Source organism: Prinia subflava, chromosome 23 (assembly GCF_021018805.1).
Source record: "Prinia subflava isolate CZ2003 ecotype Zambia chromosome 23, Cam_Psub_1.2, whole genome shotgun sequence".
Taxonomy (NCBI): Eukaryota; Metazoa; Chordata; class Aves; order Passeriformes; family Cisticolidae; genus Prinia; species Prinia subflava.
This window is the reverse complement of record NC_086269.1, coordinates 4,456,958-4,479,056: the sequence shown is the minus strand read 5'-3', so window position 1 is coordinate 4,479,056 and position 22,099 is coordinate 4,456,958. Positions and strand designations below refer to the sequence as shown.

At 46.9% G+C, this 22,099-nt stretch overlaps 1 protein-coding gene across 1 annotated transcript; it reads left to right on the top strand.

The window, feature by feature from the left end:
• The first annotated feature begins 1,524 nt into the window (after positions 1–1,524).
• On the top strand, positions 1,525–21,790 carry TSPAN2 (tetraspanin 2). Its single transcript, XM_063418232.1, has 8 exons — positions 1,525–1,831; positions 3,924–4,026; positions 16,780–16,877; positions 17,302–17,376; positions 17,861–17,962; positions 19,116–19,190; positions 19,919–20,002; positions 21,487–21,790. Exons 1-8 carry the CDS (start codon positions 1,763–1,765, stop codon positions 21,550–21,552), a joined length of 672 nt encoding a protein of 223 aa, XP_063274302.1. The 5' UTR covers positions 1,525–1,762; the 3' UTR covers positions 21,553–21,790.
• Positions 21,791–22,099: the final 309 nt, after the last annotated feature.

Sequence of the window (22,099 nt, the reverse complement as noted above, 5' to 3'; positions counted from 1 at the left end):
TCAGCACTTGCCCTTGTTAAACGCCACACAGTTGGTGACTGCCCAGCCTGCACATTTATCAAGATCTCTCTGCCTCTGAGGCAGTCAGCAGCTCTTCCCAGTTTTGTGTTGTCAGCAAAATTCCTCAGTATCCCTTCGAGTCCTGATCTGAGTCATTTATGAAGGCACTACAGCCCTAAAACCGAGCCTAGCAGAGCCCCACCGGTGACTTTTTGCCAGCCTCATGCAACCCCTGTGCCCCCACCTGCACCTGTGTGGGCAGTGCCAGGGAAAGCTGTGAGGAGCTCCTGGAGATGCCAAGAACCGCGTGCTGAAAAGCAGCACCTTGGGATTAAATCATTGCAAGAATTACACGGGAAGGAGACCTGCTACTTATGAAGGCTGAATTCTCCATTCCTACGCTTTTAGAGAAAATCAGCAGGAAAATTATCAGAGAAGTAAAGAAACCTAATAAAAGATTTTTAAAAAAAACTATTTATGTTGCCATCACAATCCAAGGCAAAACCACTCTCTTGTTTTTCCTCTGCTTCAAATATATCAGAGGATAATGAAGACTTTTGCTACTGTTTTCATGTTTTGCTATTGTTCTCATGTTCTCATTGTCATTAAGTTATTTTTGATTATTCAAATGCATTCATGCTTTTGTTATTTTAGAAGGAATACATTGGACCTAACTGGTCAACACCATCTAGCAGAGCATCATGGGAGCAAAAAAAAAAGGAAATTGTGGGGTTTTACTCTGAGTTATAAGGTGGAGGCAATGTTTCTTAAAAAAAAAACAACAAAAAAAAAACCAAACAAAACAAACAAACAGAAACAAAACCAACAAAGTGTATTTCATTGCAAATGGAATAAGATATTCTTTATTAAATTCTGTCAGTGCAATTTAAATAAACTGTTTGCAATTATTTTTCCAAAATGTGGCCAGGCTTTAATGCAACTGAAAATGAAGAGCAAAGTGGGTGAAAAAGGAAACCACCTCCAGCATCCTTTGGTATTACTGCGTCATTAGAGGAGTGTAATTTAAAATAACGACACCAAACATCTTTTCCCACACATTTTCACATGGTTTACATACACACAGGGAAAAATTATTCAAAACCTGAAAATAATCTGAATAGGTAGAACTCTACAGTTATGACTAGAGAACAAACTAAAATAAATAGGAAATAAGTCCTTTATTCATTAAATAAGGAGAGGAAATGTTCAAAGTGGAAACCCCACTTTTCCACAGACACAATTGTACCTCGTGCTCCCCTGCCAAAGCCCCACAGGCAACTTTGGACTCAAAGTTCCCGGAGATCTCGAAGGAACAGCTGGAAAAAAAATCATAAGATGAGAAAACTGTAAGATTTTGACAGCAGAGTCAGCATTTTGGGTCAAATTAGAGAACAAATTAACGATTGGAAAATGAACTTGAGGGGCTCTTAGCTATGGCTGCGAACCAAGACAAGTTTAACGCCATCACACTCTCGATCGTGCCTGAAGTTTTGGGCAGCATCCGCAGCATCTGAGCGTCTTTCAGAGACACGCGGGGCGCCGAGAGGGATTCACCGAGCGCCCGGGGCAGACCGGGCTCCCGGCCCCGCCCGTGCCCCGCCCGGCGGCCGCAGGAACCCCCGGGCACGGCTCCGGGCACAGAGTCCGCCCCGGGGCGGGCCCAGGTCGGCGGATCCGCCCGGCCCCGCACCTGCCCCCGGGGCCGCCCCGCCGGAGTCGGGCCGAGCCGCCTCAGGAGCTGCTGCCGGAGCCGGCGCCCGCCATGGGCGTGGGCTATGGGGGGATGCGCTGCATCAAGATCCTGCTCTTCATCTTCAACCTGACCTTCTGGGTGAGCGCCGGGCCGGGCCGGGCGGGGCACGGGCACCTGCTGCGGGTGCGGGGTGCCGGGGGTGCCCGGGGTACCGGGGGTACCGGGGGTGCCCGGGGGTGCCGGGGGTGCCGGGGGTGCCCGGGGTACCGGGTGTACCGGGGGTGCCCGCGGTGCCCGCGGTCAGGCGGGTGGCACGGGCGCGGCTCCCTCCGGGCAGCCCTGCGGGATCGCCTGCCCGAGCTGAGGCTGCGGGAGCGCCCGGCCAGAGCTCCCGGCTTCTGCTCGCTCCTAGGGAGATACGGCTCTGCCTGGGAAAGCACCGGCTCGGTGTAAGATGACAGAGCAGAGACAGCATCTGTCTAAACTGGGCATTTAAAGTAGCGATCAATTACCCCGGCAACCACGCGGCTGCAGGAGGAGGCTGGGAGAGGTTCCCCCAGTGAACAGAACATTTCACAGCATCACAGTGCTTTTTACTAATGTCATTGCAAACAGGGACCCAGCAGCTGCTCCAAGTTTATCCTAAGACAAAGTCCTCGCATCACCCCCAAGAGATTTAGGGAATGCTGTGTCCATTCTTCCTTCATTGCACCTTTTCAATAGTCTCACAGTTCCACGCAGCTGAATTCACGCTTTCTCTTCTCTCACTTTCCCTCATGCTCTGTTCTCCCTTCAGCTTTCCAGAAAACAATCAGCAATGTTATCTTCTTAAATGTCTTTTTCTTTCCTTCTGATTCACTGGGGTCTTTTTAAAAGAAGTCACAAAGTCATCCTGTTCAGCCTCTCTGGACCACGCAGTTTTGGGCTTTTGTCTCCTTTATGCTGGGAGCACAGTTAAACCAAAGGCTGTTCCCTCGTGGTGACAGCGCTGCACGCTCCGGGGACACAGTGCTGCTGTGCTCGAGCTGCAGGGGCACAGTGATGCTGCCCAGCTGCAGCTGCAAGGCAGCAGAAGGACAAAGCTTTGTGTTATTTGTTTCTCAAGAGTGACAAGTACTGTGTTTTGTTATCTGCCTTTTCGCTGAGCTGGAAGGAACCATCTCCTCAGCTGGCTGGGACATTCATCCTGAACTGCCAGGGGCACTCCACAGCCTGGAGAGGCCCTGGCAGCCCAAGGCTGCCAGCAGGGAGGTCCCCATGCTGTGACAGGGTGCCAGGGGACCCTCACCCTCTGCTAGGACACATCTGTGAGGAAAGCTGGGATCCCGAGCTCTCCAGCTGCACAACTGCCTACTCACTTGGCTTGTGGAGCTGTGCCAATGGACCAAGTGCCAGGGAATGCAGGACAGGTTAGGGGAGCACCGTGCCAGGCTGGCACCCACACGGGAAGCAGCAGGTGTTTGTGAGCTTGTCCAGGTTGTGCAGGAGCCACAGACTGAGGCTCTGAGCCTGCACAGCAGCAGGACAGTGCCTGCTCCTGAGGGGTGCTGGAGCTGCCTGTGGGACACACAGCTCTGCTCCTGAGGGGTGCTGGAGCTGCCTGCAGCACACACAGCTCTGCTCCTGAGGGATGCTGGAGCTGCCTGCAGCACACACAGCTCTGCTCCTGAGGGATGCTGGAGTGCTCTGCCAGGTCACACAGCACTGCTGGCAGGCTGATGATCAGTCTGGCATGTGGTGAGGCTGAAACCTGAGGAAAGACCTGTAGATCTTTCCCCTCAAACATGCAGTGACACTCCTTTGTGACCTAATCTTGTTCACATTAAAGGGATTTTTTCCTTGCACTTGACAGCATCTATCACTGAATTGCAATTTCTGTGATCCAAGATATCTCCCCAGTAACAACCCTGGCACTCCCTAGTTTTGGTGGAGGTCCCCTGTCCCACTCCATGTCTCATTCAGGCCCAGTTTTGATAATTAAATGACTGACAAGCTTTGAGAGTCACTAGTAAGTTCAGAAGCACCACTACTCTGAAGAGCTGAAAAAAAGAAGTACATTGCACTGTAATAGGAATTTGTTGTTATCAGACCCTGGCAAGTGCTACATGAATTTTCTGACAGTGCAGTTGTGAGCTGTGGGATTTCAAGCAAGCACAAGGTGCCAGGACACCCCTGTGATGCTCTCCAGCCGTCTGTCACTGCAGCCCTGACTGCTCTGTTTGTGTTGCAGCTGGCGGGACTGGCTGTCATTGCCTTCGGGCTGTGGCTGCGGTTTGGCGGGCCCATGGCAGAGTTTGCTACAGACAAAAAGTCCCCGGAGCTTTTCTTCATGGGTAAGTTCCAGTGCTGGAGGGCAGCAGCCTCCAGCCTTGGTTGTATCCTGAGGCAGGTGACACGTGTAAGGACGCATTGACTTAAAGAAAGGTCAACAATTCCTGGGCTGACCTACACCAAACTGGATATTCTGGTGCTGCCTGCCATGTGTGTGATGGCTTTTGACCTTTCTCTGCTTGGCATCACTTCCTTAGACCTAACTAATCCTCCTGGATTAGATCCAGTCCCCGCACATCCTAAGTGAATTGTGCTAATACTCTCAGAATAGAAGGTGAGACAGGTCAGAGACTCGTGGGGCTCACCAGTATATCCCTCCAGAGTTTTCTGTGCAGCTGCCAGCCAGCCAAACAAGTGTTCTTTCAGAATGTTCCCAGAACCGGGACAGCAGCAAAATTCTGCTCAGCAGTTCTCCCTATGGAGGCCTCAGTGAGACTGAAGTGTCAGAACAAATCTTCCACAGCTGAAAAGTGACCCTACCTGGTGTTCAGTCATCTCAGGATCTGTTTGTCCAACCTGGGCAGGAATCAGCCAGTTCCTGTGTCTACAGAACTGGGATTAGTCATGTCTAATTTTAGCATTTAAGATAACTTTTCTCCCTGGGATTTCCAGGTGGGTTTTTGGGAAATGCCACCTGTGTTTCAAATCTATAGATACCCTGAAATAGCGGCTGTCTGAGACTGCCAGCAACTGCAGCTCTCTGTCACTGCTAACGGTAACATCTCTTTACACCAGAGAAGTTGGATTTTTTTCTGTTTAGCACATCACCCCTGGAGATGGACCCAATAAAATCCCATTGGTGCAAACATTTTTGCCACCTACAAATGCCAAGTGTGAGTGAATACCCAGTCCTGTTGTGGCCATCAAGCCACTCCGACAGGGTAGAAGGACTGGGAGTTGACCAGAGGTGTCCTGCAGCAGTTTCCTATCACTCCAAGACTGTGCAGTTACTTTAAATACCCCGATTCTCACAGTGTGGTGGTGATTCTCCACACAGCCCCGGGCCCAGGTTTCTTTAATATCTGCAGCCAGGCTAGAGGCACAGAACTGGCTGTGCAGCCACGGGAATAGATGGGGAGAGTGTTATGTCCAGCAATGTTTCCATGGGATTTTGTGAGGCTGAATAAAACTATTCAGATTAAAATGTTGTTTGGGACCTGAGGGTTATTGTAAAACACCCTGCAGCATCTCCACAGAGAGCCAGGAAGTATGATTTACTTTTTCTCTTACATCTGAGCTGCTATGACAGCAGCATATTAGATCACCAACTTCATTTCCAGACCCAGTTTACACCTGCTGAATTCCCTGTGCTGTAGACTGGAATGCTTCCTGCCCGATCCACTTATGTTTGTCCCAGGAGAGCAAACAAGACAGAAGGATGTTCTGGCCTTCAAAATCAAGTTCTGCTGGTTTGTTGGAAGGCAGAACGTGCTACATCCTGTGCTGTGAATAAGCACCACAGCTCCAGCACAGCCTGGAACACACGGTGTAAACAAGATATTCTTTAAATGTGTATTTAAATCTCCAAAAGATGTAGGCTGCTTCTGCCCTGTGTAGAAATTACAGAAGTTGTTCAAAGTTGTTAATTTTGGGAAGTCCTGGGGAATATTCTTGTAAAAGTTTCATCAGACACCATGACATTCAGCTCTGGGGCTGCCACACGTATTTATAGAGCTGCCTGTTGAAATATGTAACTGTGAGAGGAAGTGCTGAGGACCAGGGCACAGAGATGTTCAGAAACATTTTAGACTTGCACTTTGGACTGAATTTTAAAGCAAAGGTTTTGCCTTTTTTTGTAATAGGCACTGAACAGAGCATCCCTGGGAAAGAAAACCAAAGAGTTTTCTGCTGCCCTCCCTCCCTCATTACAAATCCTGCTAAATGCTGTTGTGACTCCTGAGCATCTGATGGCACAGCCGTGCTGAGGCTGCCAGCAGTCTGGGACCAAGGCCGTGCTAAAAGCACAGAGAGAAGTTCAGTTACAGGGGGGTTTGCAGCAGACAAAGCTGCGTTTGAAGGTCACACTGAAGAGCTTTCCCTCTCCAGGAGATTTCAGCTTGGAGTCCCCCTTGGCAGTTGTGTATTGGGCCTTTCTCAGAGTCTCTGGGGCTGTTGTTTGTTTGGCTCTGTGTGTTTGCTCTCTAACATGCCTTCTGGGTGGCAGCCAGGGTTTTGCATAGGAATTCTTAACATGGAACACTGTGGAGCACACCAGGAGCAGCTGCCCTGAGGGCTGAAAGAGAAAGCAGATCAGCAGTATGACTTAAAATATCAGCATATAGCTGATATAGCTAATTATTTTATACATCTAAAAATAATTTCTTTATCTGTGTTCCACTGGTGGCTTTTGTGGCTCCTTGTGATAACCCAGGGCCCTGTCATCACATCAACTTTATGTCAGTGCTTGGAACAACAGTGCAGGTGCATTTGGAGTTTGCTTTGTAGGCTGAAACATTCCAGAATCACCATCTTCTGAAAACCAGTTAATTTTCTTTCTTCTAAAGGGCAGCACATTGTGCTCTTTCTGTACCTGGGTTGAGCTGCCAGCCGAATATAACCAGCTTCTCTCTTCTGCTTCCTTGTGATTGTTTTTTTCCTGGATCTGAAATGTTGGGTTAGTGTAAAATAATTGATAATTCTATCCTTGCATTTTCCATTAGGCCAGAGTGAGTCTCCTTAAATAGCCCTGTTCTTTACCAGCAGTCCAGCTGTCTTTTCTGCCCCTGGAATAGTTCGGGCCATGACTTGGCAAACAGGCCTGTTCATCTTTTCCAGCCACTGAGATGTTTTTGTTGGTTGGAGAACAGCTTACAGGCAGCAGGGCTGTGGGCAAGCACATATGTGTTCCTAGCTTTCTGCTGCTTGTGGTTTTGTGTTTGGTGATCCATATTCCCCACTGCAGTTTGCAGTGAAAAACCTAAAACAGAAAAGGTTAGAATTGGAACTCTTTGACCCACGCAGTCTCCAACCATTTTACCAGACATATCTTACACTGGAGCAGGCTCCTGAAATTGGACATCCTCCCCCTGCAGCTCCCCAGCTTTTGGAGTTCCCTCTACAATGGGATATATTTTTATGTTACTCCATCTCACAGTGCAGTTTTTGTGCCTGTGCTTCAAATGGTGAAGCAAAACTGTGGCTTCCCTGTTCAGCTGCAGTTCAGATCTGATAGAGTTCATAGATCCCTCTCTTAGCTGCACTTAAGGGAGAAAAAAAGAAAGAAAAAAGGATCATTTCAGCAAAGGTCCATAGCTGGCAGATACCTTTTTATCTGAGTTGTCTGTGACACTGCACTGATCAAATAAAGAAAAGATCTTGAGAATTAAGGGAATTCCCTCAGATTGCTCATCCTTATGGAGACTCCTGTACCAAGATTGTGAAATTTTTTACTGGGCAGAAAGGTCTGCAACAGTCAGAAGGAAATAAGATGCTTGTGGGAACTCAGGGTATCAGCATTGCTGTCTCACAATTAATTGGTCCTTAATTAATTCCTTGTAGTAGTGTCGTTCTTAGTTTTAAGAATAACTAAAGCACAGTAGTACAGACCAAGTGCTCCTGAGTGCAAGTAGAGCACTTGTGAAGCAAAAACTGACATGGGGACTTTTTAAGGATCAGTTCCAGACTCCCATTCTTCCAGCTCTGCTTTTGGTGGACAAAGGGCAAGAAGCAGGACAAACTCTGTATTCCTCAGAAATGAAGTGCAGAGGGTCCCATCCCTGCCAGCACCAATAAAACTGAAGTGTATGTACTCAACAAAATCCCTCAGGAATGGTAACAAAACCTGATGAATGTAAACAAATCAGTCTGGGTGGCTCTTTCTCAGCCCTGAAATGTTGCCTCTCCTGCACAGCCAGAGCTCATAACCCTCCTGCTCTGTTCACTTTGTTTCAGTCCCATGATCCAGTCATGGTCCAGGCATCCATCAGGGCCAAAACAGCTGTGGACAAAAGTTTTAGGGTGATTATGGCATTTCCTTGGGGTCAGTGAGAGCAGGAGTGATGCTGCTGGCTTTGAAAGGTACAGTTAGATGGAGCGTGCCTTAGGATATGAAGTCATGTCTGGAGCTGAAGGATATTAGTAGTTTTTCTCCATAGCAGAGGATGCCCATACAAACAGGAGTTGGCTGGAGTTCCATCCATGTGAACTGCAGTTCTCTGCTCCTGTGCCTCACTTTGTTCAAGTTCTGCTCGTGTATTTTGGAGTCAAGCACTATACCCTTAGTCAACAAGATTTTCTCTCCTAAATCCACCACCTCTCAAACTCTACCAGCCTTTAAAAGGAGAGCTGTTGGCAAAGCAGCTCCTGTGTAGAGAAGTGAAACCACAAGAAGAGCATTAAACGATCCTGCCATCATGTATTGGAGAGGCTTTTAGTCTGTACTTAAGACTTAAGCAATGAATTTGTCTTTCTTCCTATCATCTTGTGAGCAGCACTCATTTTCTGCCACTCAGGAAGAGTGTTTTAGAAAAAGCTGATAGTGGCCCAGAGTGGAAAACAGAAACTGCTGCACTGGAAATTGGCTTTAAAAGTATGACACCACCACTTCCACCCCCTGAGAAAACCTTACTCAAAATGAAAGTTGTTCTAAAGGCCTCAGTCTCTGATCTAGATCACTAAACCTTGCAGCAGCTCCTAAGAATTCGTATTTCCCCTGACAGAATAAAGGCAAGAATAAAGGCAATTCTGACCAAACAAGCTAATTTGGCCTAATGGAACAATCTGTCCATCTGCCTCAGGGTGATTGCTGTACATTTGCAAGATGCTGAGGTTCAGGAGGCTTTTTTTCTTTAATCACTTAAGCATGATAATGCACTTTATGCTTTTTGCCCATGAAATTGTCCTCCTGGGTGACTTCTCCCACCCTCCTCTCCCCGCTGTAGCTGTGCAAAAGCCAGCCAGTCCCAGCCCACAGCAGCAGCCAAAGCCACAGTTACCCCATTTCCTTCTCCACCCTGGTTCCTGCTCACTGCTGGCACTGCTGAGCCCTGACAGCACCGGGTGCCCTGAGCCCCAGGAGGGCTCCAGGAGTCCCTGCCCTGGTCAGGCTGCCCAGGGCCAGCCCAGAGCTCACCACAGCAACCCCTGGGCTCTCTGGAAAGAGCCACCTGCAGGAGGAGACTGGGGGTAAACCTGCCCCTGGTCCTGCGGGGAGTGAAAGGGCATCAAGGTGCTTCCCGTCCCTGGATGCTCCCAGGATGTGGCTGCTTACATGAATATATCAACCTCAGAGGGTGCTGAGGCCCTGGCACAGGGTGCCCAGAGCAGCTGTGGCTGCCCCTGCATCCCTGGAAGTGCCCAAGGCCAGGCTGGGCTGGGCTTGGAGCAGCCTGGGATGGTGGAAGGTGTCCCATGACAGGGAGCTGGAACTACTTTAGCTGTAAGGACCCTTCCAACCCAAACCATTCCATGATTCCATGATTCCTCTTCTTGGAGCAGCACCCCACACTCCAGGGTTGCTCAGGCTCCTTTTTCATTCAGCCTCTTCAAAAGGAGCTCTACGTGCTCTGAAGTAGTTTCTACATAATAAGCAAACCAGTATAACCCATTATGACTCCCATAAAGGAAATGTCCTGTGCTGTTTCACTCTGACAGAGCTGTAAATGCATTTGGACTGTTCACTTTGAAGCCATTAAGAGGAAAGCATTTTGTCTGTTGTAAAAAGAAAAACCAAACCAGCAACCAAAAAGCCCTCAGGATACTTTTTGGGGTGTGCCAGTTCAAAAGCATCTTTAGGAGGGTTTGGATTGAGCTGGCTCACACACACACAGGATTACCCAGAGTGTGCCAATCTAGAGGTGATTGCAGAGAATGACAAGAGCATTTCAGAATACCAAATGACTGAGCATTACAAAGGCAGAAGAAATACAGTATCAACAAAGTGATGCAAGTGGTGACAGATAATGTAAGCAGTACAAACACTGACAGAGTTTAAATTAGCTACAACCACACATGAACATGATCTTAGACTATCAGTTGCTCTTGACAACAAAGTGCTTTGCTTACTGCAGTCAAACAGGCATATAAATGTCAGGAATTATGAAGAAAGGAAATGGGAATCCAACTGAAAAATCCTAATGTCATTGTGTACATTTCAGTGTCCTGAACGCTCAGTGGTTCTAGTCAAAAAGGATGCAACAAAACTAGAAAAAGTACCAAGACATTTGTGCATCTGGTTCTGACCACAGTGTGTGCTCTGAACAGCCCCCATGGGAGGAAGTTTCCCACTCTGTTCACATCGTTCACTTGTAGAACCCATTGCCAAGCTCAGCCAGGGCACAACAGCTCCAGCTGGCACAGGTGTGTTGGTGACACCTGAGTTCAGAGCAGGCTGTGGGGGTGACAGTCACTGACAGAGCCTTTGGGAGCAGCTTTGGGAACACACTGCCCCGAGGGAATCTGCACCAGGATTATTTAGGGTTCTGGGATGCATGTGAGCAAGATATGTAACAAGGGCTGGTGCTCTGGGGGAAAGGGAGGAACTGGACTGGGATGTTCCATTAGAGTGAGGCTGCTTTTAAATTGAAATTCAGGATTTGTGCATCAGCAGAAGCCTCCAAACTGGCTGGTGCCTGTAATGCTTTTGTGGTTCCAGGAAGATTAACCACAAAATCCCTGCTGGATTCACACAAGATACTTAATCAGAGACATCCATTATGCTCAAATTAAGGGTATGCTCCACTTCTCCAGAAATTCATGTCACTTTAGAGGCCTCTGCAGCTTTTCTCCGGTTCTGTAAATGTATTTTATAAATAAATATACAATGGAAATTTCAAGTAACAAGCCTGTTTCAGGAGTTTGGTGTCACACACACAACTGTCCCTGTCTGGCCGTTTTTTTCCCAACTCCTACGTGTGTTTCTCATATTTTCCAGGAGTGTGTCTGTGCTAGAGGTTCCTTGGTGCTCTCCTAAGGGCTGGAGGGCCTCAGTCCTTCCGTGGAGGAGGACATCTGCCTCCGGGGCTGCAGGGAACACACAAGCCCAGGAAAATCCCTTCAAGCCCTGTCTGGGTCCCTCACCCCAGAACAGAGCTGCTTGTTCTCTCCGTGGAGCAGGAACAGTTGGGGGTTTGTTCAGGGTTATTTACTCAGCCCAAAGGAGAGGAGAAAAAACAAGAATTATTTCAAATGGAAAGTGCCCATAGCAGCCAGGTAAACAAGAAACCCATGTGAAATAAAGCCAGACAGAGACAGGGTGTGTTTGTGTGCTCCTGCTCTTTGCAGTGGGCTCCAGGCAGGGATTTGTGCCTCAAACCTTCAGTGAGACTTCGGGAAAAACAAACAAACAAACAACAAACAAAAGTAGCTCTGGGAGTGGGTTCTCTTCCAGAGTCTGAAATGAGACCTCTTCCAGCCCAGGCTGATCCTTCCCTCACTCTTGATATACAAAAAAACACATAGCAGCCAGTAGTTAAAAAATTCCATCCTTCTCTTCTATCTGTCTAAAGGGATGGAATTCTGTATCCTTGCTAATCACAGAGGTTCTGTTCACTCAGAAATAACACACGGAATCCCTTGATCCTTTTTCAGGTGCTTTTTCAGACCTGCAGAGCTCCTGTCCCCAAGTCCTGCCCAAGCAGGGATGTGTCCTTATATCCAGAGGAGACAGAATCTTAGGGAAGGACTCTGTGCCACCAGCACTGAGGCTGACCCACAGATCTGCTGAGTTGTGGATTTGCTGTTCTTCACCACTGGGAACCACAGGATGCTCTGAGACTGCCAGATAACATTTTAATTCCCCTTGTAATTGCAAAGCAGAGTCTGCTAGAAAATGGGAATCCCTCCTGTTGAATTTTCAAAGGGAATACCCCCATTTGACAATTTCCTTTCAGGAAAGAATGATTTTCCCCATGGGATGAATCAAAAAATCAAATATACAGAAAAACTGCTGCTTTGTAGCTTTCCAAATTTGTCTTTGCAAAATAAAACAATGGTAGAAGAAGGGGCTTCCCCTCTTATACTCACTAAGTTACAGGCAGAAGGGAAATCAATTTGTTATCAGGTGTTCTCTCACTTGACTCACTGCTAAAAGGAGAAGTCTTCATTTCTCTTCACATCTATAAAAAACTGAGGGGGGGTGCCAGCACAGCAAAACAAGCCACACCCCAAAACCTCAATATTGCCTCACAAAAAAAAAAAAAAAAAAAGAGAATAGGCTCTGTCCAAAAATCCCCAGTCCTGTGACACGCTGTTTTTCATCCTCTTATGGTTATAAAGAAGCCCCGATTTCCCCCAGAACCCCTCAGTAATCAGGGCACTGGCTGTGTCTGCCTAAATCAACCAATTTTCTGACAGATTTGCACATGGATTTTAATCTTTGGAATGTGCCTGTTCATCCTTTTGCATTCAGGGGCTGAGACTGACCTGCCTGTGGGTCGTAAATGCAGGTGGAATAAATATTCCAAGTGTGGGCAGTCACAGATGGCAGAGCTCTGTCACTGGGGCCGGTTTGGCTCTCCTGATGCCACAGCAGCATTCCTGCTCTCTGCATCCCCTGCTCCCCATTTAGGTGCCAAACCTTCTCTCTCTTCATGAGCACACACAGACTGAAGAGCAGAATGGCAGGAAATGAACAGAGGCAGCAAGAGATGAGAGGAAAAAATTCACAAAGGCCACAAACCTTTGCTTCCTTTCCACCTTGTACTTTTTTCCTTCTGCTGCACAAAAAGCTGCAGCTGGACAATCTTCTCATCATTTTCCACTCACCAAAACAAACTCTTTATCCTGACCTGACTCACACACTTCTTTTTGCCATGTTGAGCTTAGTAGAGAATTTTTGTGTCAGTTTGTAGCTCTCAAGCCTGTTCCATTTTGTGGCTATAAACTGACTTTTTTTTATTTCCTTGCTGTGCCGTAGATGCCAAGTTGGAGGCCGTGCCAAGGCTTTGTATTTTACAGTGGAAGTGCTGATGAATAGAAGCTGATTAAGACTTTCCATCCTGCTTTTTGGGAAGGAATGGGTTTTAGTGAAGCTGAGGTACTTCTAACACTGGATACTATTGCAAGGAAAGGTGTGATATTAACAACCAAATGTCTGGATTTACACTGCTGACCCTGACAGCTCTCAGTGCTTGAGGGCTTTAGGTGAGGCTGGGATTCCAAGGGCTGTGTGCCAGACATTGCCACCCTTTGCTTTTTTCTCTCTAGAGAGTCTCAATTTAAATTTAGGTATTTTTAAATCAAGAATTTAAGGTGATCATGCCTACATTGCTGTGTACAGCCCACTAAGAGAAGAAATACCAAAAAGAAGATCCTTGTCTTACATACTTACACCATCCAGGATGTTTCTGCATCTACAGTTTTGATATTGTTACAAACCAGTTTGAACATAGAAGAGCAAAGGAAAGTAGGTCTGTGAATAAAGCGGGTCAAGCCCAGAAAAGTTCAAAATCTGCCCAAAAAACATTATTAAACCCCACCAAAGTTAGACGTTGGTGCCAAAAATTTGATATCTTTTATTTGATAGTAAAAGAGGCAAAGAGAAAGAAAGAGAAAAGAAAGGAAGAGAAAAAGAAAAGGCGGGGGGAGGCACGGACAGGGAGAGTGACAGGGGTTAGGTGGAAGCATATCACCCATCCGAGGGTCCCTGCATCTGCTCGCCTGCATGGTGAGCATCCTCCGCCGCAGGGTGTGCAATCCAGCGGATGAAGAAACATTTGGGGCAGGTGGGAAGGCCCCCGTGCCTCCTGAGGGGCGCTAGGATCGCCACCGCCCCTTGCAAGGCGCTGGATCTGCTGCATCGCAGGGTCCGGGGATCCTTTGATGGGCTGTGACTCTGCTGTCCCTCCCGTGGATGCGCTTTTCCCGGGGTGCTGGGGCACAGATGTGTGTCCCCTGCCTCTGACCAGAGGGGTTTTTCACCACACACCCAAACCTCTCTTCCTGCCGCCCTTTGCTGCGAGGGTCTGAGCGAGCCTGGCCGCGACAGCCCCGGGGCTGCGGTGTCCACCCGAGGGGTGACCTCGATCCCTCTGTGAGTGCATCCCCAGACCCGAGCTGAGCCAGCTCATCTCACCTCCAGCAGTGAGCAGGGCCTTAGTCAGGGCGTGGTGGGCTTCTCTGCAGCTTTTGTCATACAAGTTTTTGTCATACAGTTTTGCTACAATAGGCAAAAGTCCATGAAGATGTTTAAGCCATAAATTATAAAATTTCGGTCTCCATTAGACATCCTTCCTAGAAGTCATCTTTCCACAGAGCATCCCTGGATTGTGGGTGCTGGGAAACCTCTCAGTGCAGGCTGAGAAGTAACTTGGCCCCTTTGAATTTTTTTCAAGCTACTCTTCGTGTGTCTCATGGAATATTCAGAATTGGAAGGGATCCACAAGGATCATTGAGGGCAAGTTCTGGCCTCAGGACAACCCCAAAATCACAAGCTTCATTGCTGTGTGAAAGATTACATGTGTGTATATATAGTAAAAAAGTAAAAATAGATTTATTTTTGTGGAAATTTTAAGTGTCAACATTATTTTCCATCTAGAAATAGCTGGGTATCAGCAAGTGGTATTCCCAGGCTGAGAAAGGGCAAAGTGGGATGAACTCTCCTGAGCAGAAGCTGGATTTTAACTCCTGGCTGGCTCAGCTGTGGGGCTCAGCTTTGTTTAGTGAGTGGTGTGAGTTCTTCCTGTAACACGCCTTAAAAGGGAAGTTCTCACTGAGGTAGTGGTTTAGCTCTGAGTCATTCGAGTGAAATGCTCAGGCTGTTTCTCTGACAAATGCAAATCCAAATTCCTGAAAGTGGTCTCAGCCCCAAGAATCACCGAGCTTTGTCTTTCCTAGCTGCAAATAACAAAAAGAAATGGGAAGACTCCTTTCCTGTCTCCTTACTCAAATTTATCTTTGCTAAGTGGCCTGATAAGTACAGGGAGGGAGTAGGGAGTGACACACTGAATACGTCCAGGAAACTTCTTTGTAATTACACCGTTTGTTACCATGGAGATCTCAGGAAATGGCAGTGTTGGTGTTTGGCTGTTGAGCACCAGGTTCTGCACCTGAGCGAGGGTTTTTTGTCTTTTTCCATTCATCTTCCATCAGGACTGGCTGACCTTTCTCCCCAGAGCCATAAATACCTTTGTACATCAGTAAAAACCAGTGATGTGAGTATTTGTACAAGTCTAGCCTGAAGAATGCTCAGTCCCAGTAAGTCACAGGTGGCTGAGTACTAAAAATCCAGAAAACATGGAATAAGAATTCCAACCCAGACAGCAAACAGCATCCCCCAGCACCGTGTATATTACAATTATCAGGGCAAAGCCATATGACTTGTAATTGTTTTATTGTTATTTAGCAGAATGTATCTCTCACAGGAGCTGGGGCAGAAGGAGGGAGGGGAGAAGGATCACAAGAACTGGGATAGACACAGAGACTGGAGGGGGATGTGGCAGTGAATGGGCAGCAGGCAGGAGGCTGCAGGCTGCACCAGTGAGGCAGAGCAGCTGCACGCAGGCTCTGCACTCAACCTTTGACTGCTTTGACATTTTCCTAGCAATTGCAAATCGTCATCTGTAGGATTTTCTAGTCCAGGTTACACAAGGCCTGCTAACAGCGAATTCCAGCAGCTCTGCTAAGCCTGGCTCGGATTTTATAATGTTTACACTGGTAACTGAGCACACTGAAGGCTCTCGTTGGAAGCTGGGGTAGTCCAGGCTGGAGCAAGGCTCACTGTGCCCTCTAGTGCACTCCGCCTGCAGCTCCACTGTCCCTCACCAGGAGGACACCAGGAGAAGGAGCATGAAGCTCTTGTCCCCAGCAGTGGCTTGGCACGGCAGATTTCTGCACGGCCTGCACAGGGCAAGGGCTGGAATTACACCAGCACAGTACCAGAGCCAAGGCACAGCCCCGTGGTTGTGGTCTGATGAACCCCACAGGAACCCGTGTGTTGCCTAAGAACAGATCAAAAATGTACATTCACAAGGGAGGAAAGAAACTCTGTGCTCTGATTTCCTTTTGTCCTAGATAAAGCCCACACCAAAACAAACCAAAACAAACCAACCAACCAAACAAAAAAAAAAAAACAACCAAAAAACCCCCAAAACAACAACAACAACAACAAAAAAAACCACCCAAAACAAAATAAAACAACAACAACAACAACAACAACAACAACAACAAAACCAACCCCAAAACACCTGTTGAATAAGATTTTTTATGTTTAAATTTGTATTTTTAGGTATCAGGTTACAGCTGGGGTCCTAGATCTGTATGGGGCTATGCTGCCATCTCCCCTGTTCCTTTCTGTTATCCCCCTGCAGAGCAGTACAGCACATTTCCAGCCCCAGGTTTCCCAGAAATAAGCCCTCTAGCAAAGCTGGAAGGTTTTTTTGCATTACATTGCCTATTGCAGAGGTGTAAGGGGGTTCTGGATGGCATGAGGCTTGTTCTTCCTGCACTGAGCTGTCCCCGGGACAGCAAACTTGGAAGGTGGAAGTCACAGATTATCACAGAATATTCTCAGTTGGAAGGCACGGACCAACAAGGATCACCAGGTGAATGGCCCATCCAGGAACCAAACCTGCAAAGTTGGTGTTTTTAGCACCATGATCTAACCAACTGAAATAATCTCAAATTGTCTTATTTAACTCTCCAAGAATTCTGAAGAAAGCATTGCTCTCCTCCCGTGGTCAGAGAACCTTTTCTGTGTAACCAGTTTTGTGAGAGCCAGAGACCTTGTTAGATCTGTAAATGGTGAGGCTGATGAAATAGGAAGCAGGCTCTGGGGAGAGAAACCTTCTGAACTTGTTGCCTGGCTCTGATTTCCACAGGACTCTATGTACTGGTGGGAGCAGGGGCCATCATGTCAGCAGTTGGATTTTTCGGATGCTGTGGAGCAGCACGGGAGTCCCAGTGCTTAATTGGAACAGTGAGTAAACGATTTCCAGGGCCTGGGCTGTGCAGGAAAACCATCCAAAGCAATCAGTGCTTGGTGTCATTAATGGAAAGATCTTTACCTCTTATGTCCTTTTATTGGCTAATCCAGTTTCTCTGGACTCAGCAGCCACCGTGCTACTGCAGAGCTGGCATACGTGTAGAGGTGCCCTTGCTGGTCCCTTGTGATGTATTCCCTGGAATTACCCTCTGATTTTCCTGAAGCTCCCTCTGAGCCACATCTTTGCCACTTCCCCCTTGTTTGAATGTGACAAGAAGTCTGCCTTGGCAGCCCTGTGCAGAGCCCCTCGGGAGCTTTGGTTCAGGGTGGGCTGCTGAGGCCTGGGGAGGACGAGGGGCTGGCTGGCAGCCCCCATGAACAAGCTACACTCATGTGAGATTCTCTCCTTCCTCTGCAGTTCTTTGCTTGCCTGTTGGTGATATTTGCAGGTGAGGTCACTGCTGGAGTATTTGCCTTCATAGGCAAGAAAGTGGTAAGTAGCAAACAGCCTCTGATGTAAAAATGGGGCAATTATGGATTCCAGCCCACTGACCTGGCTGTTCCATAGGGAAGCCTTTTCAGGAGACTTTTCCCTGGAAGGCTCTCTGACATTCTTACCTGGAGGCAATGACAGCTTGTGTTATCACAAGTTTGGAACAGGATCAAGTTTTTGCCTCTGTTCATGAAAAAGTGGAGGTGTGGTTCAGCCTTGAAGGAACATCAAGGGGAACTGTATGAAAAGAGGGCATTGCCTGGGAGAAGGGCAAACAAATTCAGGCCCTGAACTTCCCCAGCTCACAGTGTTTAACCAAAGCACAGAGTAGAGCCTATGAACCTTCTGACCCAGGCCACAAACCCTCCTGGCTTTTGTTTACCAGGCACAAATTTTTACCCTGGAGGTTGAGAACACAAGGTGAAAATCTTGGATTGGGGGTAAGACTGATTTGCAACTCACTTAGAAAGTCTGATTTCTGCAGGCAATACAGGAAGCCCAGAAAATCTATGAAGATGCTTATGAGGACTACATGAAGAACCCAGTGGGGAAGGTCAACAGTACCATCTACCGCTACCACGTGGCTGTGAGTACTGCTCCACCTTAACACCACATCCACTGCTCCACTGTCACCCTGCCCGTTAAATCCACAATTCCTCCCTCTGAGGTGTGGCAAAATAGAACTGAATGTACTTAAACCCTCAACCCTGAGAGTTTCCTGAGGGCTCTGTCAGAATTCCGGTTTTTGGATCTCTACATTTGAAAGTGCAATTAGCCAGGCTTTGAAATTTCTGATGCTTCTGGTTTTGTGTGCAGAAGAAATGAGTGTTATGGTGCTTCTGGATATTGAAATCCACAGATAAATACTTGCAAATGCAGAGAGAGGGAGAAATGCCTGCATCCCTCTGCATCTGTCAGAGAAAATGTGACCTGTGTCCCAGGACACACAGTGTTGGTGAAATACCAAAAGCATGTGTGACACAGTTCAGGCCACCCAAACAGTGAATGTCTGACTCAGAGTTACAACCTGTGACTTCTGTAATCCTGTTTGTGTCCATCCTGGATCTACACTGCCTCCCATGGAGAGCAAGGCCAAGCTTTGCTGCTCCTTACAGCAATTCCCACGTTCTTTAGAACAAACATTTCACAACCTCAGACCCTTTTGTCCTTCTCCCATAGCTCTTATTTCTGACCCAAGGAGGAATTCCAAGCATTTTGTGGGAGATAGGCAAACAGGAAAAACAAACCCTCTGAAACTGATTTATTACTGTCTCCAAACCCAGCACGATGTTGTGTCAGAAATAAAATTCCAGCATTCTCTGCTGTAGCTTTTGTGCACTGCCCATAATTCTGTATGTGATATTTGAACTTTCTGCATTCTCCCTTTAACAACTCCTGTTTTCTTGTAAGCCAAGGATCTGCTTTTCCCAAATCCACTTGTTTGCTTTGTTATGAAATACTGTAACAAAAATCCTTTCTGAACATTGTTGTTAATACAAATGTGGCTGTTTGCTGTGGCCTCAGACAATTGAAACTAATTTTTGAGAGTTTTGTCCCACGCAGTTGGAACACTACCAGAAGCAGCAGTTTAGATATAGAGAATAAGGTTATTACTTGATCTGTACAGATTCTTTTTTAAACTTATTTACTGTCTTACTTTCAGAATGAAAGTAATAACTGACTTTCAGTATGACACAGTCTGTGGTTTCCCCCTCTTTGATCCTTCATCTCTGTTTCAGCTCCAGTGCTGTGGTAAAGGTAATGTGGAACAACAAACAGGATTACCTTGTCCAGAGAACATCCAGCTGCCAAAGGCAAGTGTCCTCTGTCCTGCTTGCTCTAATCTTCATGTCAGTTCTTTAGCAAAATTGGAGACATTCTGTAGGTAAAAGAAAGGAAGAAGTTCCTTTTCACCTTGCAAATTCCAGCATGAAATTCCTTATGGAATGGAATAAAGTGGAGGCAGAATTAAGCTGAAGGTCACGTTGCCCTCAGTTGTGACACCTGTTTGTGGCATCCCATGACAGGTGAGACAATATTGCATTATCTGAAAGGAAAAGGGAGAAGCAGGGAACAGAACAGGACCCCAAATTCCCCATGGAGGCTGAATTTTGGCAAGTGCCCACCTTTGCCATGCATGGAGCCTCCTGACTAGAAACTTTATTGCTGTTATGAAAGATATTTCTGTAATTTCTGTCTTTTCTGGAATCTGCTTGTGAGTTCAATGTCAAAATGAAGCACCAAACCTCCTGATTTAGCATGGCCTGTTACATAAAGGAGTTTAAATTTAGGGAAAAAACTGAGTGTAAGAAAATTGCTTGCATGTGTCAGCCTCTCCAGGCAAGAGGTACAGATGCCTCACCAGAAAAGGGAAGATGCTGGGAAAATGATCCAGCAAAACCCAAGGTTTAGATGCAGGAATTAGGACAGTGACTGCACTAATATATTTGTATTTATCTGTTGTTCAGTGAGAACAGCTGATAGAATTGATTGAAATACAGATTTCCAGGCATAAAAAATATTTTAATTTTTTTTTTAACAGAACTGCCTGGTTGAAATTCAGAATGTAATTGATACTCATCTGCACTTAGTTGGAATTGTTGGAATTGCAATTGCTAGCATCACAGTGAGTAAATCCATGTTCTCCAGTCTCTCCTTGAGCCCAGTACCCTGTCCCTTACTCAAAGCTTTGTGGAAAGTATTTTGCAGCAACTGGTGAGATTCCTCAATTCTTATCACTTCCAGTGTGTCTTCTTCCTGGGAATTGTCCCCATCACTGCAAGCAGAGCTGTGTGACTGTGCTTTTCAAGTTCATTTTGTGTCCTTAGACAGGCTCCAAAGCAATGGTAATCTTCATTTGTTGTTAGAGCAGGAGAGCAGAGTGCACATGAACCAAACTGAGCAGCAAAAGGCTGTAGCAGCATTTAATGTATGCCGAAATAACTGCAGCCTGATGCTTTAAATCCTTTAGGATACATTCCTTAGTTTTCATGAGGAGTAGAGAGTACCCACTAGAGCTGTGACCAATAGATGTCACCCTGCCCCAAGGACACGGCAGGGCCGGCAGGCTGGGGCTCACCAGGCTTTAGCACAAAGCTTTTCCTGCACTGTCAGACTCAGACACCAGCAGCATGAGGAGCCACAATATCAGTAAAGAAACATTCCTTTAGCTGCTGGGAAGAGCTGCACGGTCACAGATTTATGTGGACACTGAAAAGCAGCTGAAGGGTTTCTGCAGGTAACAGAAACCATGGTGTGCACATGAAACAATCCTGGGGTTTGTATGAAACATGAAGGGACTCAAAAATACGGCCAGGCAGCAGGGGTGGGACAGAGATCAAGAACATCAAGGACACACCAGAATGGGGATCATGTCCCCTTGGATCAGCACCTCAGACACAGCAAAGGTGCTGAAGTGACCACTGCACCTTTCTCTGGGCTTGTTTCTGCCACTGCCTGGGCTGTGGGAGCTCAGCTGTGCCCGTGCTTAGGGACATGGGTGGGGAGGAGCATGAACCCAGTGCTTGAACTGCCCATCTCCCACCCAGAGCAGGGCGGCCTTGGGAGGCAGCTGCTTTGGAGAACTGGCCTGTGGCAAGAAAACAGAGCTCTGGCAACACCCACAGTTCTCTGTTCTATCATTCCCTCAGGTTCCCTGACACCAGTGGGGGGTTAGATTTAATGCACAGTCTTGCTCTTGAGCACAGGAACTATTCAGAGCTCAGCACCAGCTCCAGGGGCTCTGCAATCACCCTCTGCCCTTACTCAAACGTGTCATTCCATGTAGAAGCATTCCGGAACTCAGAACGCTCCAGTGCAATACCAGGATACCACCAACAGTCACAGTTATTATGTGACTTAGATTGATGTTAATAACATTAATATTTGGGGCAGCTGTGCTTGCCTGGACATTTAGAACAAAGAACAGTGAAACCAGTGTGAGCTGATAAAATCAGTGGAACCTCTTCCATGTTTATTGTCTGATGTTCTGGGGTTTGTAGATGGAAGCAGTCACTGCTCTGCCATAGGGACCTTCAGATTGTCTGATATGCAAATTGTTTTATAACTGTTTTATAAGTGGATCCCTAAATCCCATCCCTTCTCTTCTAGATCTTTGGCATGATATTCAGCATGGTTCTGTGCTGTACGATCCGTAACTTGAGAGAAATGATCTAAAACTGTCACTGCACAACTATGCCCCAGGAGTTCCAGACTAAGCTTACAAGAAGTGCTCTTCTACCCGATTTAATAATTGTAATGCATCTTAATCAGTGTTTTAACATACTGAGAGGAAAATATCCCATTAGGTGATCAGGTGAATTGTATTAGTTACAGTAAAACTAAAGTGAACAAAAAAAAAGGAGTTTAAAATGTCCTTTTTAATGAAAAAAAAAACAAACAAAGGTGCATCTAAGACTAATTTGACTTTTAATGTTTGTATATGTGCAATTAAGAGTTTACACATGTATGGACTTTGTGTAAGCACATGCATCTCTCCTTACAAACGCATCTGATGTGAGCAGGTCCCTGGATGTGCAGGCCTGTCTAGGTTCATATCTGCAGGGGGAACACGCTGTGTGTGCACCCCGAGTGTCCCCGTGCGGGCTGTGCACACCCCGCAGGGACACGGAGCCCCCTCACACCCAGCCTGTTTGCCAAGAATTAGCAGAGGGACAAACGCTATTGTAAAAAGTAACACCTATGATGCATTTTGTGACTTTGT